Source organism: Rhinolophus ferrumequinum, chromosome 23 (genome assembly GCF_004115265.2).
Source record: "Rhinolophus ferrumequinum isolate MPI-CBG mRhiFer1 chromosome 23, mRhiFer1_v1.p, whole genome shotgun sequence".
NCBI classification, from domain to species: Eukaryota; Metazoa; Chordata; class Mammalia; order Chiroptera; family Rhinolophidae; genus Rhinolophus; species Rhinolophus ferrumequinum.
In genome coordinates, this window is record NC_046306.1 from 37,774,658 (window position 1) to 37,794,014 (window position 19,357).

The following is a 19,357-nucleotide window of genomic DNA, read 5'->3' on the forward strand; positions in this document are numbered from 1 at the left end:
AATGCAATTTCAATTAAAGTCTTAATAGCATTTTTTTCTGTGAAACTAGACAAAATGATCTTAAAATTGATATAGAAAAGCAAAGGACCAAGAATAGAATAAGAAAACAAGAGAGGAGGAGGTGGCGGGGGAGGAGAATGAATATGAAGAAGAAAAATAGAGAAGGAGATGAATAACAACAGCAAAGTGAGGAAACTTTGCCTACCAGATATCACAACATTATAAAACCATAATACTTATGAGAGAGCATGGTTAGTATAGGGAGAGGAAAAAAGATCAAAGAAACAAAATGGAGAGTCCAGAAGCAGAACCCCCCACACACACACCCTAAAAGGAAGCTTACCATATGACCAAGATGGCAATAGAACAATGAGAAGATGGTGAGATGAAATTCAATAAAAGGGGTAGTTGTTTACATGAGAATATAGGTGTCCGCCTCACATCCCGAACATAAATGAATCCAGGACAATTAAGAAAGACCTAAATGTATAGAAATATTTTAGAATTAAAATGTAGAAAAATATCTATATGATCCTGAGACAGGGATGGATTTCTTAAACAAAATGGTAAATCATAGGGAAATGAAAAGGTTGATAAACCTGACAATGTTAAAATTAAACACTTTTCTTCAACAAATCACAATAAAGTTGAAAGACAAGCCACAGACTAGGAAAAGGTAGGTTTTAGTGTCCCAAATATATAAAGAACAGCCACAAATCAATGAAAAAAGGATAAACAATAGAAAAAATGACCAGAGGTCATGCACAGGCAATTAACAGAGCACACCTGAGTGAATTCACATACGAAAAGCTGCTCAAACTTCCTAGTAATGAGGAAAATGCAAAATTAAACTATGAGATACCATTTCACACCAATGGGGCTACCGAAAATGGTAAACTTTTAGGGTACTAAAGGTTGGCAAAGATATTTGAGCATTCTTCCACTCTGCAGGAGGTAATGTGTATCCATAAATCTGTTTTCACACCTACATACGTGCTCCAGAGAAACTCTTCACATGGGCACAAGGAAATAATATGCAAGAATGTTTCTTTTCAAATTATTTTTAATAGCAAGCAAATTGCAAACAACCTAAATACCTATCATTAAGACTATGAATAAGTAAATTTCAGCATATTTTTAAATGAACTACTACTACCCAGCACTAAAAATGAATGAACCAGGACTCATGAATAAACCTCAAAAATTAGAAGTGAGTAAAGCAAATTTTAAATAGGTCATATACTATGAAACATTTATATAGAGTTTGAAAACAAGCAAATAGTGGCATGCGTGCATATGCATATCTGATTATATGTAAAACACATAAAAACATGCACGGGCATTCCAAACATCAACCTTAGTAAGTGGTCAACTCTGAGACATAACGGCCTCAGGGAGCGCTTCAATTGTATCTATACACATTTACGCCTTTTTAAAAAATCAATACCAAAAAAAAATCTATACCAATAGAAAACACAGGAAAGTGCCCCTGTAATTACAAATTTCTTTGGTCCTGAGGATATCGAGGAATCCTTCACCAGTCATGTACAAAACTACATATGTTGCTTTACTCAAAGTCCACCAATTTAAATGTCAATCTCATCTAAAACACTCTCACAGAAACACCCAGAATAATGTTTGACCCAATATCTGAGCACCCTGTGGCTCAACGTGGCACAAATTATATGTGCCAAGTTGACACATAAAATTAGCCATCACCCTTTTTATCTGCACATTTCTGTCAGGAACAGATGATAGTCAAGGGTCACGGTTAAGAATAGGGTCTGAGCAGCAGAACTGAGTTTGAATTCTGGTTCTGCCTTCTAATTGAGAAGTGACTTAATATCTCTATGGCTGAACTTTCCCTTCTTTAAAATGGGATAATAATAGTTTGTTGTGAGGATTAAATAAAATTATGCATGCAGCACTCTAAGCACAGTGCCCATCCCATAGTAGGTATCTAAAAAGGAGACCTTTATTCACATTGCCAGATGTATCTTACTCTATGCCTTGAATGGAGCACATATAGAAAGACATGCTTTTGGCTGGAAAGGAGAAGAGGAATGACTAATCACTCTGGTGGAAGGCCAGCAATGTGGAAAGAAGTGTTTGCACTCTGGAGATCACCAAGGGCCTCAGGTTTTCGCTTGGATACCTCTGCAACCACTGTAGCTATTTGCGGTACACCCAGTACAGTCATCATGACAATATAGATTTTAACCCCATTCTCCCACAGGTTAACCATGGGTTGTCCCTCTAGCCTTGCTTATTCATTGTATCAGTTATCTATTGCCAAATAATGCCACACAATGAATCATCTCAAAACTTAGTAGCTTAAAACAATAAGCATTAACTATTGTTCACAAGTCTATAGATCAGCTAAACAGTTCTGTTGATCTGGATCAGACTCAGCTTTGTGGCCAAGCTCACTCACACATCCATGGTCCGGTGGTTTAGGACGGCCTCTCTCACTGGTCTTGAGGATGGGTGGCCATCACCTGGGTTGACAGGCACAATGGGTTGCATACTTTTCATCATCCAGTAGGTGAGCCTGATCTTGTCCACATGGCACCTGGGCAGGGTTTCAAGAGAAAGAAGAGAAGAAGCTAAGCTTTTTGAGAGCTAAGCTCATCATGTCCACCACAGGCTTTGGCCAAAACAAGTCAGAAGGCCAACCAGATTCAAGGGAGGGGGGAAATATGCTCTACCTCTTCATGGGAGGAGCAAGAAAATCATACTGCCCAGGGCATGGACCTAGGAGAGCAGTGGACTGGGCCATTTGGGCAACGCAGCCCCCAATGATTCCTGTCACTTGCCTCTCGTTAGCCTTCTTCCCACTGACCTTTGTTAGAAAGAGGCCGATCAAGCAGCCGTATTTGTCCCTCACTCCCTATTGCAATTTCTACTTCTGACAGATTTAACGTTTTATTCTGGAGGCAAGAGGGAGTTACTGAATGTTCTTAAGAAAGCAAAGTGACCAAATGAAAATGGATTTGGACAAAGATTTTCCTGACACTCAGGGAGCAAGTACATTTGCCTGACAATGAGGAAGGCAAGATTGAGGGGAAAGCATTCAAGACAGTGGAAACCAAGCCTACAAAGTCCCAGAAATGTGAAAAGACGGTGTCGTGAACAGTTATAGGAAGCCTCCATTAGTTGCTTACAATTAATTAGTGTCACCGAATTTAGCAATGAAATGTTTCTTGTCATATGTTCCTCAGGAAAGCCCATAGTGTTCATCTCCCCATTTCAAGGCCACAATTAAGGATATGGAAGCATTCAGTGTCTGTCATTTGCCCAGGCCAGTTCACATGCATTTGTCCTCCAGCCATTAGTGAACAGTGTTAGGGCAGAGACGGGCTTATTACCCTGTGGGAGGGTAGTGGGAAGTTTCAGTATGTGAGCATTGTTCTCAGACCTGGCTCAGCCACCTAATCACTGTGCACTTCCAAGCCAGCACCTCTCAGAGTCAACTTTGACATCTGTAAAATGGAGCAGTACCTACTCGTAGCTCTCCTGTGAGGCGTAAAGGAGGTGAGGCAAGAAAAGCACTGAGCACAGTACCTGGCAATGAATAACCACCCAGTAAGTGACAGAATGGCTATTTGTCCTTCTAGCTACTTCGTCTCTTAGAGCAGGGTCCACACCTGATGATATGGCCTCTGTGTTCTTCACAGATGTCAGTGGAAGTATTGACGAGGCTATGCAAGATCAATTTGCACATTTCAGGTCTTGGAAAGAGGTTCTTGACAGAGCTGATTATTAAATAATAAGGAAATTAGTGCTCAGTCAAATGAGATATGGCACTGATTTTTAAACTTTTCTTTAAAAATTATTTGTTAAACATGAACCAAACAACAAGCAAGTAAGCCACATTTAATCAGTATCCATTAAAGGTCCGTTTTAAAAAATATATGTGTGTATATATATATGATATATATATATATATATATATATATATATCATATATATCATATATATACCTATATATGGTATGTATTTTACGTAAATATATATTTAAATATAAAATATGTGGGTGTATATACAATGCATAAGTGTGTATTACATATAAATATATAAGTATATAATTATTAATAGATAAATAGACATAAGTACAAATATATACTTAAACATAGACATTAAAATATAAAGGGGTATATATTTCATGCACACACACACACAGACGTGTGTGTGCGTGCTTCCATGCTGTTTTTCAACATTTTAGTTTATCAATTTCTTCAGCATTTGAAATAAGAAAGTCACGTCCACAACAGACTCTCCCATCAAGTTAAACCATAACTATGCATCTTCTCAAGAATCTCACATGTGGTTTACAGAAAACTTAAAGACAAATAGATAGTGGTTTGCTCAGCACTTTGAGTTTTCACAGGTCTTTCACCACAAGGTCCCACCTCTAACTATGAAGTTTACTTGAACACAATATACAGATTTTACTCTTGTTCTAAAGGGAATTTGGAGCCCAGGAGATATGTAGGCTTTATGGAGGGAGGATTTACTTTTGCTCATACAAAGACATAAAATGTGTATGTGTGTGCATTTGCATATATATATGCATATATGTAATGTTCGTTTTTTAAGGGCTGGTGCAATAGCATTGTTTGCACCAAGAGAATGTCGCAAACAGTACGCTAGTCAACACTGCAGAAATCAAAACTCCCTAGGGCCCTGTAGCCAGTCAGCCCCTGCACCCACATTTCCTTTTTGTGCACCACAGTTTGAATAGTGAGTGGCAAAGCCAGCCCTTGCTGCCGTGGCCCTTTAACAGGCCATGCTCACACTGTTCCAGCAGATTTGGTAATGAGACAGTTTAATCCCTTAGCTGCTTCACAGGCCATTACAAAGGACTTTTCAGGATCAGGCTGGTAGTTTCAGATGACTTGTACCAGTGGAATCTTCCATATCTTGAAAGCTGTTTGGATTTAAAACATGCATTCTGATTGACTTAAGAGTTTATGCTCGTTTCAGTTCTCTGTTGCTGCTTAACAAACTACCCCAAAACTTAGTGGCTTAAAAAGGAACAAACATTTATTTGCTCACAGAACTGTAACCTGGGCAGGGACAGCCTGTCTCTCTCCACTTGTTGCTGACTGGGGTGATCTGGCTGGTCTAGAGGAAGAAGGTGGCTCCACTCCCACGTTGGGTGTCTCATTTGAGGTGTTGGAACATTGGAGGTTGCTGGGCCTCTCTCCATGTAGTCTCCTCCATTTCTGGGCTAGTTCAAGCTCCTCTCTGTGGCATCGGCGAATGGAAATGGCAGCTGCCGGCCTCTTAAGAAGTGGCATATCATCCTTCCAATGCATTTTATGGGCCAATGAAGACAACAAGCCAGCCTAATTCAAGGAGAAGGGAAATATACACGAGGGGAAGAACTATTTGGGATCCTTTGGTATAAGGGAAAGGAAAGCAAGCAAAAGGGAGATAATTAATGGAATTACGACATCTGTTGCAGAAAACAGTTTAGAACACGAGCCCTCAGAAAGCCTTGCTCAGGATTATAAGGCCAGGCAAACCTCAGAAAGATTACCTAATGAATGCCTGGGGTTCTTACTCTGGTCAGCTTCAAAGGTTCTGTGAACCTCTTGAAACTATATGCAAAATGCTGCCAATATAGGCGTTTTTTTATTCCTGAAGGAAGGTGGAAATCTATAGCATTCAACATCCTCAGAGTCAACATCCTTGGAGTCTATGATCCAAAAACTATAAGTAATGATTATCCCATCACTGACAGGCAGCATTACACCCCAATGGATGAGCCAGCCTTGAAATTAAGCACCACCCCACAATGCTATTACTTCAAAAAACAAAAACCAGAGCTGTTGCAATCAGCACAAACCTGTCTTATATTGTTTTTCACCAGAAAACTGGAAGTGCATTTTCTGCAGGAAGATACTTCAAATTTTAAAGTAAAGATCACATTTCAAGGTTGAAATGTTCTGAGAAGTCTCTTTTGGTAAAAACAAGTCAAGGTTAAGAAGACAGCTGGAAGCGGAGACATGGAAGAAAGGGGACCGTAGGACGCACAGATGGAAAATCGGGGTGGGGTAAGAGGTGGGGAGGGCATGTGCTGGCTCCAGGCTAACTGAGCCATTGAAAAGAGCCGAACGGCTTCCAATTGATAGAATTTAAGGAATCTTCTCCAAAGTCTTTTGAAGCTGTATCTGACATCTTTATTTTTCTCTGCAGTCATGGGACCCGATGTGCAGGAGAAGTTTCTGCCGCAGCCAACAACAATATTTGTGGAGTCGGAGTGGCATATAATTCCAAGGTCGCAGGTAAGCTGTCCCTGCCAAATAGCAGGCCCCATTCCAGGCAACCAGACCCAAAACACATCACACCCTGGTCAGACTGGCCAGAGCCTGGCAGAAACCCCCATTGTGGGTGGGGATCTGGGATTCCTAGATTTAGCAAGAGCGAAAAAAGTGTATTTTTATTTTAAGCTATATGGCAATATTAATAAACTTTTAAATTTTTTATTTAAGTGTAATATAAGTACAGAAAAGTGCACAGATCATAAACATACTGCTCAACGAATTTTCACAAACTGGCCATATCCATGTAGTCATCAAGAAACAAAACATTACCAGCATCCCAAAAGCCCCCCTCATGTCCCTTCCCAGTTACTACCATACACACAAGAATAACCACAATCCTGATTTCTAACAGCAAACATTGGTTATGGCCAGGTTTTAAACTTTATATAAATGGAACTATATTGTCTGTACTCTTTTGTGTCAATATCAAAAATATTTTAACGAGACCCAAAGACTGTGCAATATAAAGAGATGAGTATAAATTGTTATAAACGTACTCAGAATCTTCAAAATTTTTTGTTGTTTGTTTTTTCTGTTTTGCACAATGTATCTCATCTTTAAGGAAATATATTCTACTTAGAACTTTTTTATTAAGTTCCACAGGAAGGATATTTAACAATACCATCTTTACAAGGGGGCTTTAGAAATGAGGGTGTCAAGTCACGAGAAATTTAGAAACCAACACCTGTCTTTGCCCCACACCAAGAAAAAAATGAGGGAGAGAAAGAGGATGAAAGAGAGGGGTTTATCATCTTTCAACAAACAGCTGGAGAACAGAGTGGCTGCTGGCTCATTCCAAGTTTTGTATCAAATTGGTTCTTAATTTATTTAGGCTGAGTCATCCAACCTTGTTTTTCTTTTTTTACAACTGTCTTCATATTTTTTTCCTGGTGATTTAATGGAACCATAAACATACATTGTGCTGACACTTGCATTTCCAGGGATCTAAATAAAGCAAAAGCTACCTATACAAACCCACATTAACCTCTTTCAACACTGTTCCCTAAGAGGCTTGCCTGAGCTGGGTGTTGAATTTCACAAAAGAATACATCTGGAAGTTTCTGAAATGTAAATAGAGGAGACTTGGCCCCTTGGTTTTCAGCTCTCTTTACTTTGTGTGCATCCAAAACGCTGGCATTAAAATGTCAGAAGCCATTATGAGCTCAGGGGAAAGAATATCACCCAATTAATATTTTATAAGCAAGGTTCATACCTCAGGTGGTAGCTGAGGCAAGATGGGTTTTCTATTCACAAGGCAGAACTGGAGGCAACTGGAAAATTCAAATGTGGATTTCCCATTCACAATTATTGTCTTCAAAATAGTTTGAAGGATCTGTATACCCCAAGCAACTGGTTTGTTTGAACAAGGCATTCTTAGAACTACTACCTGCAAAAATTAAGAGTTGGAGCGGCTCCATAGATAGGAAGAATTAATATAGTTAAAATGTCCATACTGCCTAAGGCAATAAAAATATTCAGTGCAATTCCTATCAAACTACCAAGGACATTTTTCACATAAATAGAACATATAATCCTAAAATTTATATGGAACCATAAGAGACTCCCAATAGCCATGGCAATCTTGAGAAATAAGAACAAAGTATCACGATACCTGACATCAAATCATACTACAAGGCTATAGTAATCAAAACAGTATGGTACTGGCATAAAAACAAACACATAGATGAATGGAACAGAATAGAAAGCCCAGAAATGAATCCATGCCTATATGGTCATTTAATCTATGACAGTGGAAACAAGAATTCATATTGGGGTAAAGACAATCTATTCAATAAATGGTGCTGAGAAACCTGGACAGACACAGGCAAAAAAATGAAGCTGGACCACCTCCTTACACCATATACAAAATAAATTCAAAACGGATTAAAGACTTACATGTAAGATATGAAACCATAATACTCCTAGAAGAAAATATAGGAGTAAATTTGCAGACATTACCCTTAGTAATATTTTTACGATATATTCCCTCAAGCAAGGGAAGTAAGAGAAAAAATAAACATATGGGATTACGTCAAACTAAAAAGTTTTTTCACAGCAAAGGAAACCATCAATAAAACAAAAAGGCAACCTACTGAATAGGAGAAGATATTTATCAATGATACATCTGATAAGGGGTTAATATCCAAAATTTATAAAAAACTCATTCAACTGAACACCAGATAAACAAACAACCCAATTGAAAAATGGGCAGAGGACATGAAGAGACACTTTTCTAAAGAGGACATACAGATGGCAAACAGACATATGAAAAAATGCTCAACCTCACTAATCACTAGAGAAATGCAAATAAAAACCACAATGAGATACCACCTCATGTCAGTCAGAATGACTATCATCAATAAATCAACAAACAACAAGTGCTGTCACGGATGTGGAGAAAAGGGATCCTTCATGCACTGCTGGTAGGATTGCAGATTGGCGCAGCCACTGTGGAAAACAGTACAGAGGTATCTCAAAAAACTGGAATTGCTTATGACCCAGCAATTCCACTCTTGGGTATCTATCCAGAGAAATCCAAAACACTAATTCAAAAAATATATGCACCCCTACATTTATTGCAGCACTATTCACAATAGACAAGACATGGAAACAACCGAAATGCCCATCAGTAGATGACTGGATTAAGAAACTGTAGTACATTTATATAATGGATTATTATGCAGCCATAAAAGAAGAACAAAATCTTATTATTTGCAATGATATGGATGGACCTAGAGAACATTATGCTAAGTGAAATAAGTCAGACGGAGAAAGACAAATGCTATATGATCTCACTTATATGTGGAATTTAAAAAATAGAATAAATGAACAAACTAATCAGAAATAGTCTCAGAGACATAGAGAAAAAACTGAGGGTTGCTACATGGGAGGGTAGAGATGGGGATAAGGGGGAAGGTGAGGGGATTAGAAAGCACAATCGGTAACCACGAGATTGCCAGGGGGATACAAAAGTCAATTTGGGGAACATAATCAATAATGTTGTAAAGATTTTGTAGGGTATCCGATGGACACTTGTCTTATTAGGGAATCCACTTCATGGATGATGTAGATGCCTGATCCCTGCAGTGTACACCTGAGGCTGAAGCTGAATAATAAGGAATGACAACTATAACTTTATGTATATATAGTCACAGGATATGGAGCACAGCATAAGGAATAGAGTCAGTGGAACTGTAACAGCTATATACGATGTCAGAGGGGTAGTAGATTGGGGGCGGGGGGTTATCACTCTGTGAGAGGTATAAATGTCTAGCTATTACATTGTTTTATACACCTGAAACTAATAAAAAAGAAAAAAATAAAAAAAATGAGTTAGAGCAGCTCAAGGTGTTCTGGGGGTTTATTGTGGTCCCTTTCCCCATCTTCTTCCTCTGTCTTTTTTCTGAAAGTATCTGAGCTGTACCTCAAATGTACCTAACTCTTTTGAATTCTCTTCATTTGAATTTCCTAAAAGCAAAACCTAAGACAAGAATTTGGGTGTGTAGGGGAAGAAGAAATTTTCCTCTACCCTTCTAGGCTCTTCTGGCTGGTCTAAGAATTAAACTGACATGAGACAGTTTAACAGGAGAAAATAACCAAATTTAATTACGTATGTATGTACTGGGGATCCATAAGAATATGGGGCCCATGGAGAAATCAGGCAGTTTAGTTTTATGTGCCATCTCGAGCTAAGGAGAAGGGGGTAGTGGTTTGGGACTTTGGAGGGGAGGAATGCAATTCACAGAGAGATGGACAAATAAAGTTTGGTGAACAAATATTTGCTGAGCCATGCAGAGACAACGGGACACAAAGCAGACTCTGATTTCTAGGCCCTGCAGAGTATCACCCACCACACCAAGTTCATATTACATTATGGTTATCTATGGTGAGAGCTCCCTTCCGGGAACAGACCCTCTATGTAAATTCTTTTACGTAGTAAGGGGAAAGTCAAAGGTTCTTCTTGAGTCTTTTATGTCTTAAAAATAAAATGATCCTCACGCCAGAGAGACGCATTTTGGGGTGTCAAATTTTGCTTCCCTCCTGGTACAAGGAGTTTATTTGGAAGGTGATCCCAGGAAACAAGAGTGAGGGTAATATGGCAAAGGGAGGGAAGCCAACAAAGTGTGTGCAGATGAGCTGGTTGCTCCCATGGATGGCTGGGTCTCTGGGGGACTATGGGGACACCCTCAGAAATGCACCCCCAAGGTGAGGAAGCTTAGAATTTGTCCACCAGCTCCCACCCCTCATTGGTGGGGAAGTCTCCTGGGCCACAAGCACCCTGACCTGTTCAGACTGCCAGCTCACGTGGGCTGAGCAGAACACCTAAGGCAGAGAACACCCCCAGGCAAAGACACTTGGATGGAGTCAGCAGATCCAGGCAGGATGCAACAGCTTCTGCCTCACCTGCTGCTAACTAACCCCCAATCCCAAAGGTGGGTGAATGCAGCCAGATACCTCAAAGACATGGCCTGTGCTTTCTGAAACCCTCACAGCAATGCTTTGAAATTCCAGAAACCAAGACCAGAGCTGATGGGAGGCAGGCCCAGCCACACAAAACTTTTCAGCAAAGCAGCCACCTTTCTCCTCTTCTACACTCCCTTAACCCAGTTTTGCTCCTCTGTAACCACTCATGCTGGTTCTAACTACTCAAGGGCCAGAAAGTTCTAGTGCCCTGTCCTGTGCCCTTTAGAACATCAGTGTTTTCTCTAGGCTTCCTCAGAGGAGCAAAAGGAATTCTTCATGAGGAAGTGCTGGAGAGTTACACGAGAATCCTAACAGAAGCAGAATTTAAGGCTCCTCAGTCTTACATATTTAGGGGGAACATTTTGTTCATTCTGGTTGGCAATTCCAAAAGTTGGCTGATTTTTATTATTCTAAATGAGTTGCCTTTCCTGAGAATCTTCCCTTTCATGAGCTGTCTGATCTAGGGATGTTTAGATCGCCACCTGGTGGCCAACCAAGATCATTGCTAGTCTCTGGCAGTCTAAAGGTGTTCAGTTACAGATTGGGGAGGCATTGGCAGCAGTGTCTCAAGTCCTTCCCATGTCCTGGGTCTCTCTTCATCCTGTCTTGTTTATTTGTTTTTAATTAAAGTTTATTGAGGTGACAATTGTTAGCAAAGTTACATAGATTTAAGGTGTACAATTCTGTAATACATCATCTATACATCACAATGTGTGTTCACCACCCAGAGTCAGTTCTCCTTCCATCACCATATATTTGATCCCCTTTACCCTCATCTCCCACCCCCTTCCCCCCTTACCCTCTGGTAACCACTAAACTATTGTCTGAGTCTATGAGTTTTTGTTTCTCATTTGTTTGTCTTGTTCTTTTGTTGTTTTCACTTTTGTATACCACATATCAGTGAAATCATATGGTTCTCGACTTTTTCTGTCTGACTTATTTCTCTTAGCATTATAATCTCAAGATCCATCCGTGTTGTCTTAAATGGCACCATTTCATCTTTTCTTATGGCAGAACAGTATTCCATTGTGTATATATACCACATCTTCTTTATCCAATCATCTATCGAAGGACACTTTTGTTGTTTCCATGGCTTGGCCACCATAAATAAAGCTGCAATGAACATCAGACCACATATATCTTTACAGATAAATGTCTTCAGATTTTTTGGGTAGATACCCAACATAAGACCTAAAGCAATAAACTGCATAGAAGAAAACATAGGTACTAAACTTATGGACCTTGGGTTCAAAAAGGATTTTATAAATTTGACTTCAAAGGCAAGGGAAGTAAAAGCTAAAATAAATGAATGGGACTATATCAAACTTAAAAGCTTCAGCACAGCAAAAGAAACCATCAACAAAATAAACAGGCAACCAACCGAATGGGAGAAGATTTTTGCGAAGAATGCCTCCGATAAGGGGCTAATATCCAAAATATATAAGGAACTCATACAACTCAACAACAAAAAAACAATCCAATTAAAAAGTGGGCAGAAGACCTGAAGAGATATTTCTCCAAAGAGGACATAGAAAGGCCAACAGACATATGAAAAAATGCTCAACATCACTAATCATCAGAGAAATGCAAATAAAAACCACAATGAGATATCACCTCACACCAGTTAGAATGGCTATTATCAACAAGACAAATAGTAACAAGTGGTGGAGAGGCTGTGGAGAAAAAGGAAACCTTATACACTGTTGGTGGGAATGCAGACTGGTGCAGCCGCTATGGAAGGCAGTGTGGAGATTCCTCAAAAAAATTAATAATAGAATTACCATAGTACCCAGCAATTCATCCTGTTAAAAAAGAAAAAGGCTAAAATTAAGATGCCACAGAATCTTAGTCCAGAAAAAAAAAAGAAAGTGGAGATGAGATTATAAAATGAGTGCTCTGAAAGTTACAGGAAAAAAATCATTGAGCAGCTCTTTATTTGCCTGTTAGCCTCTTGGGTTCTCTTCCATTATAAACTCTGCTCATTTCCCCATTGGAATTCTTGTCTTTTTCTCGTTGATTTGCAAGTGTTCATGATATGTCCTAGATATTAGCCCCTGATCAGTTTTAATCAATGCAAATATTTTCTCCCAAACTTTCACATGAGATCATTAGTCCATCTGGATTCCACCTTTGTATATAATGCTAGCTGGGGTGGGGTCTAGTTTTATTTTTCTCCAAATGGTGAGTCAATGTTCCCATTCCATCTGTTCAGTAACCCATCCTGTCCCTTTGATTTGTGGTGCCACCTTCATTGTACAAGTTCCCGTACATACATGGTTAGCCTCTGGGTAAATACAACTTAGATAAATCCTCCTAACAAATATAAACTAGAAAGTGTAGCCACAGTCCTTCTACTAGTCAGCCTTTGTATATGCTCTTCCCTCTGCCCAGAATTTCTCCCCCCTACACTATGTCTGGTCACTTCCTCTTCGTCCTGCAGCTCTCAGTTTCCATTTTTCCTCCAATGCCACCTCCCAGTTTCCTCATCTACACTTGATAAAGCTGAATGTTTCCTTCCCAGCAGTAACCACTGGTGGTTATTTCGTATTTTCGTGCATGGTTATTTGATTAGTATGTTCCTCCTCAGGCAGAAAACAGTCACCATGAGGACAGGGACCAAGTCTCTCACTTTGGCAACTCGCACAAGATCTTCACACAGTGGGTGCTCAAACCCTACTTGCTAAATGATAGAAAGAGAGGAAGGAATAAAGAGAAGGAGGGCCAATGAAGAAACCCACTACAAGCAGAGGAGATTAACTGTTGAATGAAAGAAAGGTTAGATGGTTGGAGTTGAGGGATTAAGGGCATAAGGTTCTAAGGACCAAAACCTGATAAAATTTCTACCCAGGAAGCTAAAGTATCTCCTCTTCTACCAGCACTATCTCACCTTGGCTCCTTTATTCCAATCAAATCCGTTCCAGGGAGACCTAGGCCTTACTGTTGGGTACCTACTTTGTGTCCAGTTCTGCTGTGGGTGGTGGGATACAGCAGTGAGCCTGCAGACAGGACACCTGCCCTCACACAGCTGACAGTCTAAAAGAAGATTCTGACAATGAGCAAATAAGCACGATAATGATTGCTGCTAGGAATGAAACAAAGCAAGATGGCAGAGAGTAACTGGGGTGGAGCACAGCAAGCCACTTGAGGGTGGGCTCTATAGCATGGCACCTGGGCTTCTGCAGAGCTTCTCAGAGCAGCCCCAGGGTGCTTCCAAGCCAGCTGACATTGATCTTACCTGCCTTCCTTTTTAAGCCAGAGCATACAGATTTATGCATGGGACTTCAGGATGAGATCTCCTTTGATCAAAGATTCTGAAGAGTTTGAAAACCACACTGTTGACCATTGTCAAAATATCTCTCCCAGGAATAAATTGCTTACACATATATGGCAAATAAAACTCATAACACTTCCATGGGTTTACACATATTTTATCTGAGTTTTTAAATAAAGCAATAAAAATCACCCATTATCACGATTACCATGTTTTCAGATCCTTAAAACCTAGATCAGCGTGAATTTGCTCCGTAGCCTGCAAAACAGTATTTATAAGCAACAAAAGGTGGCAATTAGAGACACTGAAGTTTGTGGGCAGATGTAGCATTTCCTGATGTCAGATACAAGGTCACCTTTTATAATAGGAGGCAGAAAGGGTTAGACCAAATCCCCTGAGCCATGAACCCCTAGGGCCCAGAGCTAGCAGCAGTGCAAACTGTGAAAGCAGGCCCAGACCCTAAGGGAGGAGGGAGGTACAGAGTTACCACTGGTCATTAATGCGGTGATCTGTCCTGGGATGGGGGAATAGACGCTTTATGTGCACTGTCTCTTCACCATCAAATCACACAGCCAATAGAGCATTTTACAAATGTGAGACGCATAATCCTAGCTCTCTGTCTTCCCTCTCTCCTTCTGCCTTTCACTCTCATTCTCTTGTCTTCCCTCTTTTCTTTCTCTGTCACTCATAGAGCACCCAGGGACAGAGGACAGGCCTTCCCTAAAAACCTGTGGGTCACCCTGAGCTTCCGTCTTGGCTGCTAATGGTGCAGTCTCTTGCAAAAATTAATGTTGTGTCTCATTCAATTAATGCATGCCTCATTCCTCCCAAGCTTAACAAGATTAAAAGAATGTCGGGCACCTGGCCCCTGAATATGCATGAGAGCCTTGCTCCCAGTCTGTGGCCGCCCTTGCCTCCCTTGATGCTGAAATAGTCGGAAGATGAATGCACACCAGCTATGATGTTCTGTGCAGCACAAAGGGAGACAGAGAGAGGATTAAGAGGGAAAGAAGCAGAGGTTCAAGAGCTGCAAAGAGAGGGTACAGGGCACAGCTGGATACACCACATGCTGGATGTATGACAAAATCCAGTGTTGCCCTTGGCTAGCATGTGGGACAGTCCAGGCCTACTTGGCCAGGGTTGAATTTCTCTCATCTTCCAGTTGAGGTAGCTGTTCAGTCCTGGTCATCTGGGCACTAGATGAGTTAAAGATCATCTGATTTTTCTCTTTGCAAGAAAGTAGAATACAAGACTCTGCAATGTTTCCCCATCCACAAAGTGGGCATGACTTCTTGCAAGAAGCAGAAGCATTATTTGGTTTATTCTGTGACATGTTGGCCACCTTTTTTAAACACATTTTTTAAATAAGTAAAATATAGATGGATCAAAAACAAAAGGTGGAGTCTCAAATTTCCTATCCTTTATAAAATGAACTATAAAACTGAGCTTCCAGGAAGTTTAAACTATAGACTGTGCTTATTCCGGATGAACCTCCTCCAGGACAAAGGATGTTCACTTATAATTGGATTATTTGTTGGCAAAAAATGGTGACTTGATTTATAAGGTAATGGTAGAGGATAGAAAACCTGGGTCTGTTATTATTTGTTCTTCTGGACTTTTCATTTCAGTTAGGGAGAAAATCAACTAAATAAAGTAATAATACTATGCATTTATTCATCAAATATTTATCAAGCTTAAGATAAATTCCAAGCACAATGCTGATGCCCTGGGACGTAGAGCTGAACAAAATAGACACATGCCCCGTGCTCAAAGACCTTGCTGTACGATGGTGAATGAAACACACAAATAAACAATTGTAATGGAAGGCTGAAAATGCAGTGCTGATGGAGGACCTGGAGAGTGGGACCCAGAATGTCTTCTGGGGAAATGCCTACTAAACATGTAGGTTAGTCAGGAGTGGGGTGAGCACAGGGGGAAGTTACCATGCAATCACAAGTGATGGGCTATGAGATGTTGAGGAAGAGACACCTTAAGAGAAAAGAAAGTTTCCTGTCAATTTCACATGCTCTGCAAGAATCTAAGTTGTTGCAATAAACTGATTTGCATACCATGTGATGCTTGGGTAGCAGTATCCTTTGACCATGGGGGACAGGTAAGGAGGATCAGCATCTAAGCTTTGACTACATACAGCCCAGACCCTTCATTTCAAAATCCCGTGTACAGAAAGACTTAGGTCGGCTGTACTAAAATTCTAGGCTTCTTGCCGCTAAATAGTGTATCAAGCAGAGAACAATATGGCCCCAAACAGCAATGTTTTGAGGTTAGTGATGGAGGGACAGAATGCCATTCCATTGGCTGTTGCTGAGTTTACCCTGGAGAAGCTTTTTACTGACAGCCAGAGGGTGATGTGAACCATGGATGCCCACCGGCGTGCCCCTTCCCCCTGTGTCCCGCTGCCCAGCTCAGGTTTATCCCCCCACAATCCTGGACTGCAGGACTCTGCTCCTTTTCAGCTTCCCAGCAAGAAGTCATTATCACAAGGCATCAGAGAGTAGCACCAACTTTACAAAGATGCCATAGAATAAAAAGAAGAGGTGGTTGTATCACACACCCCATTATTAGTATATTTTAGAACAGCCCATGCAACATTTTTGTCCTCTCCGAAGTCCCTGCTCAGATACAATGCAGCCGGGAGTTCCTCTTTTCCTGACATGAAGTGTACCTGTCCTGTTTCTGCCCTCTTCGGACTTTTGCCCTCTGGGATTTCTCCTTAAATATCTAATATCTATTGCCTCCCCCCCATTGTCATGCGCAGTAGCTTCATTTCTCCTCTGAAACTTGACCCCAGTCAACACTCAGTCCTTGGAGGCTGACCTGCCATTTAGAAACAGACTTATCAAGGAATGTTTTCAACAAAGGTAGTCTCTCCCCATTGGGAATTCTAGTAAACTTTGCTAGGGTAATAAAATTGTCTTCAAATAGTTACATAAGGAAAGGCAAAGGTGGGGTCCAAAAAGGATCTGGTGGGCCAGTCGATGCTTCTTTCTCCATCCTTTGAAGGTGTAACCCACACACCACACACAGGTTGAACTCAGGATTCCACAGCATCCCTCAGGGTACCCGAGATGGCCAACTCCTCAACCGCACCCGGGACTCGAACCCTCCTCCCCACCATGTCTCCTGTGAACTGGGAACCAAAATGCTGTTTCCCTGCCCACACGTGTCCACAGGTATCCGGATGCTGGACCAGCCGTTTATGACAGACATCATCGAGGCCTCCTCCATCAGCCACATGCCCCAGCTGATCGACATCTACAGCGCCAGCTGGGGCCCGACAGACAACGGAAAGACGGTGGATGGGCCCAGAGAGCTCACGCTTCAGGCGATGGCTGATGGTGTCAACAAGGTAAAGTTGTTCCTGCCGCCACGAGGCCCTGATCCAATGGGGGAGGGGGGCACACGGGGTGGAAAGCAGGTGACCATAGAAGAGGATGTGGCAGGGCAGAGGGCGAAGGTGGGACTGTTACCCTATGCGTTAGTGCGTTAGCTCAGGTTCTGTGAGAAATGGACCCCAAAACGGGGTTAGACGTGCAGATTTATTGGAGGGGTGCCTGTGAAGGTGAAGGGGAGGCGATGGGAGAAGGCAGGGAGCGCCTTCAACGCAGACGGTGACTTGGGACTGGCCCCTGTGAAGGAAGGGGAAGAAGGAGGGTCCCACTCTGCTATGGTGTCAGCGGAAGGGGCCTGACTAGCGCCGCCGCCCTGCCAGTCCTGGCTGGGAGCAACCTGCAGGCAGTCCAGGGTCTGTGCAAACTGGGTGGTGGATTCAAGGGGTAGCAGCCGGGGCTGTGAATCCACAACGCTCCCAGGCAGGAAGTCTGAGCCCCAGGGCTCCTGTCTCCGTGGTCTCAGCTCCCTGAGATTAGCCCAGGAACCACGGAGCCAAGGAGACCGGAGGCAGAGCCTCCAGAGGGAGGGCAGCGGGGATGGGGGATGGGGTGGCAGACGCGGGTCACTCTGCTGGTCAGCTGATATAGTGAGAGAAAGGAGAGAGAAAGGAGATTCCCTCTCTGCCATCTCAGGGCAGGTACCATCCCAGACAACACATGAGCCAGGCTCTGGGATCAGTCTCCCGGGGTTCAGGTCCCCGTTGCGCCACTCAGTGTCTGAGCCTTTATCTGCAAGTGACTTGACATCACCATGCCTCCGTTTCCTTGCCTGTGATATGGTGATAACCATACATACATTCCTCCTGGGATCCTTGTGAGGTGTAAATGGGATAAACATGCAAGTGTTTCACACTGGGACGTGCCCGCACAAAGCGTTGGTTCTTGTCCAGGTAATTATGGACACTTAATCCACCACCCCAAAACTTTGTAACATAAAGCACAACGTTTTACTAGGCTTGTGGATTCTGTGGGTCAGGAATTCAGATGGGCCCAGTGGGGATGCTTGTCTCTGCTCCACCATTCCTGGGCCTCAGCTGGAAGACTCCTTACCTGACTTAGCAAAATGTAGTTTTTGCATGTTCCTGCGATGTGCTAAATTCAGACTTACTGCTCACTGGTGCCACGACACCCACTACTCAGAGTAGTCATTTTGCCTCACTCAGTCTTTTTTCAGGATTAGACTTGCCATCAGGTTGACACCAATGCCTTCTCCATGCTTTCAGTTTGTTTGTCTAATCTGTCATGGTGTGGGAATCACATCCCAAAGATTACAACAATGGTGTGTAGAGTAAGAGTAATCAGGTCTTAAATGAGGGAAAGACAAGTGTATGAGGTTTAGAATATGGACTTTTGGAAATCAATTTTAGGAGTATTTTAAAATTTTGCTTCTTGGACTTTGACAAATTTCAAATAGATAAAATGGCTATAGCCATATTTGGTTACATAAACTAGCACTATTATAAATAAATTATAAAATGCATCTGTTCTCTGTATTTTTAAATTATTTACAGTCTGAATATGGAAAACACATAAGCGCATTACTTATGCATTTATAACACTAAAAGAGGTATCAGAACACTGTATGTTTAACAGTAGCTTAGAAAGGTAAAAATATTGAAGAAAATTAGGGTGGACAACTGAAGGTTACTTTTTCTTTTCTGGTTTTTTTTTTTTAAGAGTTTCAAAATGCCGAGCATTGTTTCCTTTTTCAAACTATAGTCACTATGCTCTACATTATAAACCCAGAACTTATTTGTCATGTAACTGGAAATGTGTACCCTTTGACCAACACCTTCTCAATTCCCCCACCAGCTCTCACAGCCCCTGGCAATCACCACTTTACTCTGTGTTTCTATGACTATGGTGTTTTTAGTTGCCAC

At 41.5% G+C, this 19,357-nt stretch overlaps 1 protein-coding gene across 1 annotated transcript in view; it reads left to right on the forward strand.

Moving 5' to 3' along the window:
* PCSK2 (proprotein convertase subtilisin/kexin type 2) overlaps positions 1 to 19,357 on the forward strand; it is a 274,524-nt gene that overhangs the window by 210,421 nt on the left and 44,746 nt on the right. Inside the window, exons 7-8 of the mRNA XM_033095229.1 lie at positions 6,205 to 6,293; positions 17,259 to 17,434. Coding sequence (XP_032951120.1) covers positions 6,205 to 6,293; positions 17,259 to 17,434 — 265 coding nt within the window. The remainder of the gene's footprint in view (positions 1 to 6,204; positions 6,294 to 17,258; positions 17,435 to 19,357) is intronic.